General features: G+C 42.1%; 1 protein-coding gene across 3 annotated transcripts in view; it reads right to left on the bottom strand.

Annotated features, from left to right (window-relative positions):
- The window catches only part of Zzef1 (zinc finger ZZ-type and EF-hand domain containing 1), a 126047-nt gene that overhangs the window by 49044 nt on the left and 64479 nt on the right, over positions 1 to 12524 (bottom strand). For all 3 annotated transcript variants that reach the window (XM_021176147.2, XM_029484135.1, XM_029484134.1), the window contains exons 20-30: positions 12303 to 12424; positions 12081 to 12203; positions 11178 to 11344; positions 11016 to 11097; positions 10364 to 10565; positions 9097 to 9245; positions 7253 to 7493; positions 4498 to 4577; positions 3230 to 3323; positions 1823 to 2285; positions 459 to 623 (exon numbers count right to left, since the gene is read on the bottom strand). In XM_021176147.2, coding sequence (XP_021031806.1) covers positions 459 to 623; positions 1823 to 2285; positions 3230 to 3323; positions 4498 to 4577; positions 7253 to 7493; positions 9097 to 9245; positions 10364 to 10565; positions 11016 to 11097; positions 11178 to 11344; positions 12081 to 12203; positions 12303 to 12424 — 1888 coding nt within the window. The remainder of the gene's footprint in view (positions 1 to 458; positions 624 to 1822; positions 2286 to 3229; positions 3324 to 4497; positions 4578 to 7252; positions 7494 to 9096; positions 9246 to 10363; positions 10566 to 11015; positions 11098 to 11177; positions 11345 to 12080; positions 12204 to 12302; positions 12425 to 12524) is intronic.

Raw genomic sequence — 12524 nt, 5'->3', positions numbered from 1 at the left:
CTCTATCACTGTCAGAGACTTGTTGATTTTGAATGCCACTTACTCTTCAAGAGAATATGAGACTCCATTAGAAAGAAGCCTTGTTTGTCTTGTCACTTTTGTATATATAATGCTTAGAAAGGTGGCTGGCATAGCAGAAAAAAAATGTTTGTTGAGTTAAGGTTAGAAGCACCTTGAAAGGTCATAGTCATTACTGTTAAGTGAGCAGTACACTTAGCACTCAGCTTCTAGAAACCTTACGTCAGTGTAGGTACATGAGAGACACATAGAGTAATAATCACATTCCTCATTTTTACAGGAAGATATAACCCATTTTTTGAAATGAGAGAACAAATTAACAAAAAACATAAATTTGCATTATATACGGCAATTTCGGAGTTATCAATATAGATGCCAACTAAGATTTCTGTAAAATGGCCTCTGTTTGACTTTCTGTCACATCTGTCATTTGTACTTACTTTGTAAAATCTTTCTGGCAGGTCAGAAGTTCCAGGAGGAAAAGTATATACGGTGGGTGGAAGCAGTGAGGCTGCCCAAGGGATTCTGTGCAATACTGAATTATCCTCAGGACTTCAAGTATGCTCTGCGCTTGGGCTTTCCGCAAAGAAAGAACCTTCACAACACTGGAGACAGAGTTCAAGTCAGGAAGGCCCAGAACACAACCCCCTCCACACCCTCTGAAGCCACATGAACAGAAGCGAGTCCTGTGGTGAGGACAAGGACTGTCCTGTGAATGCTCCCTGTGGTTAGCACTTGAAGCACACAAATCAGTGCGCACCGACTGCTCAAGGAGCTTTGTGTCTTTATTTCCCTAGGGAGGCAAAGCTTTCATTCTTAGGGCAGGAAATTCCTCACTGATATAGGTCTATGATCAAATAATTTTGTCAGAAAATATTAAATCCTAAATTTCTTACCTAAAATATGAAAAATAGAATTGATTGGTAGTGTTTTTAAGCCAGGTCGGGTAGTTTATGCCCACATTACCAGTACTTAAGAAATTGAGGCAGGGGGATTGCTGAAAGTTCCTGGTTAGTGTGGGCTGCAGAATAAGATTTGTCTCAAAAAGCCAGAAAAGGAAATGAAGAAAAAGGAGGAAAAGGAGGAGGAAGAAGAAATGGAGGAAGAGGAAGAGGAGAGAAACAAGGAGAAAAAGAAAGGAAGTAAAGAAATATTTCTGTTTTTAAAAAATCCAGTCAAACATTACTGAGATTTACATTATATACAGTAAAGTATACAGCTGGGTTTTTTTTTGTTTTTTGTTTTTCCTAACACAAGGTCTATCTACAGCATCTTTGGCTGTCCAGGAACTCACAGAGATTCACCTGCCTTTGCCTCCCAAGCACTGGGATTACAGGTGCATGCCAAGATGCCCAGCTACACTCTTTCCTAAGACAGGGTCTCATGTACTCTAACTCTTGTGCTACACCTCCCAAGTGCAGGAGTCACAGATACATCACCACACAACGTTTTAACCTAGTGCAGGAATCCAATCCAGAGCCTTTTTATGCTGACTGAGCACTATACCAATTGAGGTATATGAAAAGTCCACAGTGTATGAATCTTATATTTCTTCAAGGAGAAAAAAAAGACCCAAGTTTTTTATCCTGCATATTCTAAAACAAGTCTGGATGTACCTACCATAAGTATTATTGGTTCATTTTATTTAATTTTTTTATTTAAAAAATTTTATATACTATATTTTGATTATATTCTTTCCCCTACCCCTTATTTGTTTGTGTTAAACATGAACTTCAAGCCTTTGACTAGACTGGGTACCTAAGACTTGAGAAGGGAAAGTTCTGGAAGAAAATGACTGGCTCACCTCTCGTGTGAGAGTGACTGGTCTTTAATGAAGTCCATGACATCCTTCAGCACCGGGTATTTCTCCTTGACTGTGGGGACTGGCCTGGTCTCCTCCATGGATCTGAAAGAGAGCAGCCGGAGTCGCCCTCGGGTGAAGGGAGGCCGCCGGGTGGGTGTGGATGGTGATGAGGGCTCTTCAGCTGTGGACACTTCTGCAACAGAGGGGCCACTGCTAGGTAGTAGCTTTGGCTGGATCTCTAAGCCAGGACTCCTGTCACCTGCAGCTGGGGTGGCTGCTTCTGTAGGAGATCCTGAACCCTGGAAATGTTCTTCCACCACAGAGCTTGTCCTCTGGCGTCTATCAAGTGGCTGGAGATGATCAGTTTCATCAACAGGTACCAACTTGTCACAGTTTTCTTTTGAACTTTTGCTCATGGGCAAAAATTTCAGTAATAACAGACTTTTTTGAATACATTCTTTTGCTAAATGAAAACAAATGAAGCAAAACAAGAAAAAATCAAAGTTAAACTTACAATCTACTTTTGGAGAAAAAAATGATCTATTTAAACTTCATGATTTATGGCAAGAAAAGCCTTCATAAATGCTGTAACATGTGCATCTACTGACAGAACCTTATCTTAAGATAAGGTCTTATCTTACAGTACAAATCAGGATTTTGCCCTTTCAAAAGTTTGTATAGGAATGATTGATTCAAACACAGATAGAGATAGTGTAGTAGAAGGACCTGCCACATGCCCAATGCTCAGCCTCAGTAATCAGCTGTTAACTCTCAGCCAGCCTGGTCCCCTACTCCCTTCTCCCCAGTGGTTTCCAACAGCTTCCAGGCACTGCCCATTCATCTGTAAATATTTCGTAACACTAGGGCTTTAAAGCACAGTACGACCAGGCTGGAGAGATGTCTCAGTGGTTGAGAGTTCACACTGTTCCTGCAGAGGACCAGAGTCTGGCTTTCAGATACACATCAGGCAGCTTATAACTTCCTGTAACTAGTTCCAGAGGCCCTGACACATGTTATAGGCACTGCATTTGTGCACATACCCACATGCAGGTGCACATATTATTTTAAAACAATCTTTAAAATTATCACAGCCATAATAGTATTTTAAAAATTAATAATTATTTCATTTCCATGGCTAGTTAATGTGCACACATTTTAAAAATATAACAAGATATAGCTTAAAAAGCACTTAATATTTCCTAAAAGAGAAGCCATTACGAAGATGCTTCAATTGAAACATGTGGGTGAATAATAACTCATCTCTGGCATCTGCTCCATATCCCTTCTGACTTCCCTAGGTTAACAAAGCTCAATTAAGATAACCTGGCGGCAGGTGAAGCACCTGCTCCCAGGTTCAGAAAGGAAACGCAATGGCCCAGCTGTGGTAGCTGTTACTGGTACACTCACCCAGGCTCTCTGGGTTCACCTCTGCAGCTTCCAAACCACGTTTTTCTTCTGACTCATTCCCCAGGCTCAGCAAGGACTTCTGCTTCATCTCTAACTGGGAAGATGACAGAAGCCACACAATTAAGCTGTCAGAGTAGAAAGTGCAGCCACAGAAAGCTACTTCAAAGGCGCATGGTGCTGAGACAGTGGAGGACATCCTAGCAACCCCCCACACAGACACAGGTCCGAGCTGTTCTTCTTTAAGAGACTCTGAAGTAAACGAAACCTTCATCACTATGTGGTATCCGAAAGAAATCTCTGTGATTTCATTATTTTAAAAATTGAGGACTAGAGAACCATAGCTCAATGGCAGGTGTGAGGTCCTACATTTAATCCTTAGAACCTCACAACTACACAAATAACTAGAACACTGCTGTTGGAGGGGCCTTTCTTTAAAGCCAATAGTATAGACAAATCGTATAGTGGGGTTTTACTAGGGTTGCATATCTAGTTTGCTGCAAAGGTCAGACAAAAATCTGAAGTCTATTCTAACCTGAATACAACAACACTCCCAAGTGATACACCTTTCCAGAGAAGGGTATTAAGGACCAGCCCCAGCAAGGGTCACACACACACACTCACACACACAAAAGACTTAAAAAAAAAAAAAAGCATATCTGATGCATGCCTACAGTCTTAAAAGAGAACAAGAGCATCTTGTCCAGATGTCAGCAGTCTTAGGTTATACCAGAAATACAATCTACAACATATCTAGTCAACTGCTAAACCCTTTTAAACAGAACTATTTGTGGTAGGTGACTTTCTCAGATACTCTTTGCCTTTCCATTTTAATTAGAAGTGCTTTGTTTCTTCTGTAGATATTCTTGAGTGGTGGCAGGCAGAAGGATTAGAAGTTCAATGCCAGCCTCAGCTATATAGGGAATTTGAGGCCATCCAGGGCTACAGGAATCCCTGTCTCAAACATGCACGCACACACGCATGCCCGCACCACAAGAAAGCACACACAACCAACCAAGAGACATTTCGTTCTTCCATGTTACTGTTGCAGAACCAATTCTGCAATATGCCAAGGGTCTTTCCTCTCCCTGAAACAGGCACAGTACCCAGAAGCAGTCTTTAGAGTTATAAAGAGTTACTCAGCATTTTCAACACTTATTAAATTATGATCTAAGGACTCTAAATTTGAATCTATTCATGACTCTGAAGTTAGTTTATTACAGTGGGAAAATCTAAGGCATGTCCCAACTTCATGGGAAGGAAAGTCTTACCATCCATATTCGAATCCCATCTGCCAGGGAATACACCTGAGAGAACTCCTCAGTCAGGGCTATCTTGCCACCGCTGTTAACTAGGGAAAGAAGAAAGGAAGGGATTACATTTAGCTGGCACATGGGCTACTGGCACATAAGCTTCTGAGCCTCACCTCCCCTGACACACACTGGGGATGGCAAAAGAGGAAAGGCACAATGCCTACTGCATCCTCTGTGTCATTTCAATCTAATCTCACCCAAACTAATAATTTCTGAAACAACAGTAGTAGTTAAGTGCACAAATGCAGAAAAATAAGACAAAGTATACCAAAAGTTAAAAAAAAAAAACTTTAATACTAAAATTAAATTTAGAAAACTCAGCTGAGTGGTGGTGGTGCATGCCTTTAATCCCAGAACTCAAAAATCAGAGGCAGGCAGATCTCTGTGAGTTCAAGGCCAGTCTGGTCAACAGAGGGAGTTCAGGACAGCTAGGGCTACAGAGAGACGTCCTATCTCAAAAAACAAAACAAACAAAAATCTTTGACATGTGACTGGGCAGATGGCTCAGTGAGTAAGAACAATTACACTAGTATAGGAACTTTGGATCTCCAACACCAACATAAAAAGTGTGTATGTCTATGTAAACATGATGACCCCAGAATTAGGGGGGAAGAGATGAGAGGCTTCCTCAGGTAGCCAGCCAGCTTGGGCAAGAGTTACAAAAATACACTCTGACATGGGAAGCGGTTTATGAAACAAAATGATCTTATATTTAAAAGACTACCTTTAAAGCATGGATGGTTAAATATATACACACATGAATATATTTAAGGCTAGGTAGATATGCAGAAAAATATTTGAAGAGGTACTATGAGATAAGACTGTAGTTCATATTACTTTAATTTTTCTTTACTTTGTAAGTATCTATAAGAATGTATATAATTTTTCTAATTATCAAAATACCACCCCCCCAAATTAAAAAAAAATCTCTTAAATTTGCTTCTTCTCATCAAAACCAAAGGCTAATATCCTACATGAGAGTAAAGCAGGCTCTCCATCAGGCAGCGGGGGTGTACTGCTGGGAAAAAGACATGGTCTTGGCCCTCATGCTGTTTTCCTGACTCAGAAGGGGTCACAGCATGGTATCATGGAATTAAGGCAACTCAAAAAGACTAGTAATAACACAATTTGTACACAACAATGAGGAAAACAGTTACAAAGACCATTTTCAATGTAGTTCAGTTTTGAAGAACTTTTAAATGGTTCCTAGGTGTGATGTTTGTATCATAAAGACAGTAGCCAAGGACCAGGAATAGTAATAACTGCAGGGGCAGGCAGATCTCTGTGAGTTTGAGGCCAGCCTGACCTATAGAAAGTTTCAGGCCAGCCAGGACTATGGAGTGAGATCCTGTCTTTAAAAAAGAAAAAAGACGGTTGTAGAAAGAACTAAGACAAAACTTGCCCCTTTCAAACTGGTAAGGAAGGCTAGGGATACAGCTCAGTATACAGAGTGACTGCCTCGCATTACAAGGGCCTGTGCTTGATCCCTAGCATCTCAAAACCAAAACAACCAAGGAAAGATATTCTAGAAATAACCTGTATATACCAGGATATTTCTTGTTCCCTTCCTTGATCAAACGGTTCTTATTGCAAACACATATGAGGTAGATACATGATATGAACACTCTCCCATCTTAACATCTTCTGTGTTTAGCTTTTGACTCATGGGGTCTTCATCCCTCTAATTAAAAAGTCCCTTGAGTAACAAAAATGGTTCAGCTTCCTTACTATAAAAACACAGAATTTCTTTCCCCAAAACATGCAGATAACTGCTTACCCATTGCTCAGTAAAGATATATATACACTTCCATGTATCATTCATGGCTTAACATAGTTTTACTTGAGTAATTTTTAAAAAATACGTAAGGCTTAAGGAGTAACTTAGTTATTTTGGCAAAGGGGAAATAAAGCGAGAGCTAAAGGACTGAGCCCCACAGGTTCCAGTGACCATGACATGTGTCAGGGCAGAGGCAGGCACATGCTCTAATATGGGAAGCATCTGCTCCTGCTTTCTGTATCAGCACTCAAAAGACCATGAACTCTGCCAGAGTGCTTGCCAGGGAAACCTAAACCTCAGCTTTCTGTAGGGTTTAGGACACGTTTCTCTGTATAAAGATGTAGAGGCCCTCCCTCCTTGTGGACAATGATGAAAAGAAGTAGAGAAAGGCTGTCTGAGTATGCTGGAGCTGGGGCTATGAACTATGTTTTCTTTCAATTAAATTTCTTGGCACTTTTCAATGGGAATTGTGGATAAAGTACCTGCTAATTTTGCAGATCATAGTTACCTGACACATACTGTAAGATGCTAAGAGCTAATTATAAATTAACCATTAATCAATCTCTCTCTCTCTCTCTCTCTCTCTCTCTCTCTCTCTCTCTCTCTCTCTCTTGTTTTTTGTTTGTTTTGTTTTGTATTTGTGAGACAGGGTTTCTCTGTATAGCTCTGGCTGTCCAGGAACTCACTTTGTAGACCAGGCTGGCCTCGAACTCAGAAATTCATCTGCCTCTGCCTCCCGAGTGCTGGGATTAAAGGCGTGCGCCACCACGCCTGGCTTAACCATTAATCTCTTAACTGGCAAAGTAGAACTAACAAAGTTAGGTTACAGATATGGGCTAATATCTTTAAATATTTCTAGATCCTCACTTAGATGGGCCTTCTTAAACTTTAGTAATTAGCCTTCAGATCAAACATATTCCCTGTAATATGAGTTACCATATTTTTGCAGCTTCTCATATAAATCTGGAGTGCGATACACCAGAGCGGCAAAGGTGGCGTTCACAGCTTGATCAATAGTGGAACCAGCAACTATATCTGTCTTTGGGGCCTGTTTTCTACATGCCTGTATGAATCCTTTGAAAAGTTCTGAATATGGCCCACAGAAGTTCTGAGCAGGCTCTGACTGGGCAAAATCAAGGAGAAAATGGCGGCAGGGATCATCAGGGATGTTCTTGACCTAGGAACAAGAGAGAATCCATCACATTTAACACATTCATTTGGAGAAAAAAGTCCAATGAGCACCTACTAGGACAAAGCAGAAGTAAAAACAGGGTGCATGCTCTCAAGAAGCTTAAATCTATTTGGGAGACCAGACAGATGTACAGGTTTAAAAAGTAAACACAAATAAAACCTAAGAGCATCAAAACTATCACTACCATAAAGCAAAAGATCACCCAGTGCCAAATACCTAGAGGGGAACCCAGTGCTGAGAATTCGCAGGGCTCCTGGTAGGTCAGAGTAATTAAGAAAAGCCTCTTGAAGAACACAGGCTTAGGGATGGACACTAAAGTAAGGGATGCCTTGGCCCTGAGACACAACCATTCACAGAGGTTAAGAGTCAGCGGGGAGACTGACCTGGCCTGAAGTCTCAGCTGGGGAGTGGTGGGAACTAGAGTCAGATAGGTAAGGTGAAAGGAGACTGTAGAGAGCCTTGACTGTCACACTGAGGAGTTTAGACTTCACCCTGTGAGCAATGGGGAGCCAGCCATTAATGGTGCTTGGCAGTGGAATGACAAGATAATGCAGTGATTAGAAATAAAAACAAAAGAAAACAAAAAAAACCTTGGTATGTCTGGATGTAATAATGCAGGTGCAAAGAGAGGGCTTGGATAAAGATGAGACAGAGGGAAGCGCAGAGATGCACATAATAAGGAAGAGTCTACAGGGCTTGTAGCTGACTGCATAGAAGGGCAAGAACAGGGCAGTAATGAAGAAGGTTATGGAGCAGTGGTTGAGGTCTGGGAAAATAATGACCACTGAACACTCTGCTGGGGAGACATTCTAGTTTACACTTTGGAGGCAGGGTGTAGAAATGGAAATCCATAAGAGAAGACTAGAGTCTGGAAAAGAAAGTGCCAGAGGGATTATGGGATTATTCCCACAGGTGGGACAGTAGTCAAGGACTAAAAAGATGAAGTTTTGGGTGAGTATGGGACAGAAAAGGAAGCCTGAATACAGCCAACCCTTTAGAGGACGGGAAAGGACAACAAAGCAAAAGCAGTTAGTGAGAAAAGACACTGAGCCATCACAGACAGGAGGACTGGGCCTGAAGGGTGGGCAGCAGATTTTACAGAGAAGAGAGTGTGGACACTAGAAGAGGAAGAGCCACTGGGTTTGGAAATAAATCATGGGGTAACTTGGGAGGGAGAAAGAGAGTGGAGAAGAAGGAGGAAAAGAGGAATGGGAAGTGAGTAGAGACAGGGAACAAACCTGCTCCATATAAAAAATACTATACACCTAACCCAAGTGCTACTGTTTAGTGGAGGACAGGAGACAGCAGTCATCTAAAGTGTGACCCTGCAGGCACTAGAAGCAAAGCCCCCTGTCTGTGAGGGAAGACTGAGAGAGAGTCACTGAACACAGACGATATTTCAACAGTCATTCATTCTACACTTCCAGACACAGATTGTATTCAGGTCCCTGTTGACCAGTTAGGATAAAAATAACAATTGCAGCTTCGGCCTCGAGGAGCTGGCAGCCCACAGATATTTATAACTTAAGGCAGTGGATCCGGGGCACAAACCCCCACCCAAATACAACAGTGTCAGAACAGTAAATACCTCCTTCCCATCCTTGTGTGAGTGAGTGGGCCAGCTTGCTTCCAATTCCAACTCTGGACAAATCTGATGCCTGAAGACAGGTTTCCACAATGGAGAGTTCAGGACTGAAGTCAGTTTTGCCTGGGATATTGCCATGTTACTGCCTAACTCTGTAGAGAAAGGGCAGCTCATGAGAGTTCTGGTCTTAATACAAAAAAAAAAACCTGTGAGTTGACAAAGAAACTTTTAGAAAAAAAAATGGAGGAAATTCCCCTATACCTCTGAGAATGGAACTGAGCCACCTCATGAGCACACACCGAGGCTCAGCCTGAGAGTAAGTCCTCACTGCCGGGAGCACAGCAGAGACTTGTGTGCTTGCTAAGTGGGAAATGTAGTGTGAACCACCTCCCTGGCCTGCTGGGGCCAGGTAGGAATACTAATCATAGAAAAACACTCACCATTTATACAGTTGTTTTCACACAACGTAATTAAACATTCATCCTAGGCATAATTAAACACAGAAGCAAAGTCTAAGTAGGTATAAAGGCACTGAGCACAGTCATATTCAGGTGTGAGGAGAGAGAGGTTTTTATTGTTCTGGGTTTGTTTGTTTTCCAATATGTCATTTTTCTATGACATTTTACTTTTACAATGGGAAAACTTATGAAAGATATTAAAAAGATAATAAAATAGAAAAAGATTTCCTGAGACAGAATCTCATTATATGTCCTTGAACTCGATATGTAGACCAGGCTGACCTCAAACTCAAGAGATCCACCTGTCTCTACCTCCTGAGTGCTGGAATTTAAGGTGTGAATCACCAGGCCTGCAAACAGAAAAATTTGTTCTGTAAGTCTTATAAAGATTTATTCCAAATCTTTGATGAGCTTAATAACAAGTTAAATTATTTTAAGACAAAGCCATTATTTCTGTATCTGCAGACAACATAAATATTCACTTACAGGGCACAAAGTTATTTGATCCTATATCGCTGTTCTGGTTGGAGTATACCTAAATCTATTTACAAAATAAACATCACCATGCTTGCTAAAACCTGGCTTCTTGCCCACTTGTCCTCCATGGACCGAGGACTGAGTGGCACCTCTGTGATGAGGGCTGGAGCCTAAGTCAAGAACCTTCCAGACAATGGTGTCAAGTGTGTAGTAGAAACTGACAGGGAATGTTGTCAATGCTTTGCTCTGTCACTATGTGAGGACCGCCTATAAGAGTTCCACCTTGCTCTTTAAAGTGGTTCTGAAGAAGGAAGGAGACAGGGCTGTGGACTTACGATGCACTGACTTGAGTGCCATGCACTGGGAAGCAAGGCGCCCCATCAGTCGGGAGACAAGGAGTTGCAAGTCCAAACCCCAAGACACAGCAACATCAGGCAGACCATAGGCAGTGACAGTGAACTTGTAGCCCCACTCATTGTTACTGCTGTCAGAATGAAAGAGGAACTGCAGCCGAGGGCCATCCTTAAAGGTCACTTTCTAGAGACAAAGGAAGTCATGTGGTCAAAGAGATGGCAGGGGGCTGCACCTCAATTGTCAGCAAGCAACTTGAAATTTAAAACATTTACAAAGGGGTCTCTATTTCCAGAAGTCTAAACTACTAAAGGACAAATGTACAAAGGTGCAACTAAGCCCCAAAATTCATAACTGCATTCATAAAGAAGCAAAATGAGGAGAACATGGCTACTGAGCTTGGCAAACCTTGAGTGACCACCTGTCGGCAACCTTCCCAGCCAGTGACCATGCTCATGTAGGTCTCTGCTCCCAACCTCCTGCCCAGAGACCAAGCAAAACTAACTGGGAGCTGGATTCTGGGCCCTTTTCCTAGCTCCACTGGTCAAGAATGACAGTTCTACTGTTCCAAGGACTAACAAAAGGAGAAAAACTACCAAAGGGGGTACTTCAATTCCTTCTGGGAATGCCACTCACCTTGGGCCATTTATAAGTCCCAACTTTGGTGTCATAGCGTGTCTTCCCACCTCGAGAGTCAGTAAATTCCAAATAATCGTACCTGTGAAGACACAGCTCCCATTACTTCCTTTGCTTGTTTCTGACCCCCTGTTGCTTGAGAAAGGAATCCATGCGTCTCACCTTTTCTCAGTCTCACACCTCTCATCAAATTCCACCTCAAAATAAGTTGCCCCTGGGCTAACAAAGACAGACACTTCATGGCAGTTATTTTCATAGTTGTGGGTGGATTCCTTGGTCCAGGTATGCAATACCACAGGCTGCTCCTGCTGCCAGGTCTCCACATCCAACTAGGAAGACAAAGGAGTCAGAGAAAACTGCTCAAATCACTCTCTCCCAGCTGGTACAACAGACTGCTTCTCAGAGCTGTGGGAGCATGGGCTCTAATAGCTCTGAAAGACCACTGTGCAGGGCTAACAGGCTTGACCTTGCAGTCCATACAGACACCGAGACCTGTTCACCACTCCATACAGCACACACCTACTTTTACCATATTCCAGAGGCTCTGTGACCACCTTCTGTCTTTAGCTAGGATAGAACCATTTCTTACAAATGATTACAGTATGACCTTTCAGTGGAGAAAAGAACAAAAACAAAAGCAACAAAGTCCCTGAATTTGAGAGTTTCGATAGGTTTAACATTCTTATTTGGGACTATGGCATATCTGAGACTTCTGCCCTCTTCTCTGACTCTTTTAAACCTACTAAATGAATATGTCTTTTCTATTGCCACAGGGCTGTTGTGGACTGCAGACCATTAAGAACATTGTATACTGAAAAATAAAGAAGAGACTTCCAAATCTAATTTGTCTTTGAAGCCGTCTAGACTTCAGCTGAGTATTCACTGCTATGAACTTTATGTAATTTCATATGCTATTAGTTGCATAGCTTCCTTTGGGTCTGATTTCTGATGCTGATGCTGACAAATCAACAAGGGTCAGCACTTACTACCCTTGTTGGAAGAACTGATCTACAGTCACCCTCTCCCAGGAGAGGAAAATCAGGTTCAAGGGCCACCTTGAGTCACCTTGCTCAGGCCTCCTTCAGGGTCACTGCACAGCTTCTTCAACAGCTCTGTGAGGGTGCTGAACTCTCTTAGGAGTGTGCAGTGGGACACGTCTAAAGTGCAGAAGTCTAGCAGGAAGATGACCTGCAGGGGAATGAATAGAGGGCTTAGTATACACTTCAGACTATCTCTGGGCTAAACACCCCTCTCTGCTAATTACAAACAGCCCCCATTTTCTCTTACCAGTTGACGAGCTGCCATGGAAAACACTGAATTGCATAATTTTTCTACTATGGTCTTTCCACTATACTGTGACAAAAGGGACTCCAAAATCACTCTCATGCTTGCCAGAAACTGCCCCACATCTACCAAAAAACAAAGGGAGAAGTTAATACTTGATATAGGAAAAACATCAGTTGCTTAATTGTCATCAAAAATGAAGCTATAGAGCAGTGGTTTTCGACC

The sequence above is a fragment of the Mus caroli genome, chromosome 11 (genome assembly GCF_900094665.2).
Source record: "Mus caroli chromosome 11, CAROLI_EIJ_v1.1, whole genome shotgun sequence".
Taxonomy (NCBI): Eukaryota; Metazoa; Chordata; class Mammalia; order Rodentia; family Muridae; genus Mus; species Mus caroli.
This window is presented reverse-complemented; position numbering and strand designations above follow the sequence as displayed.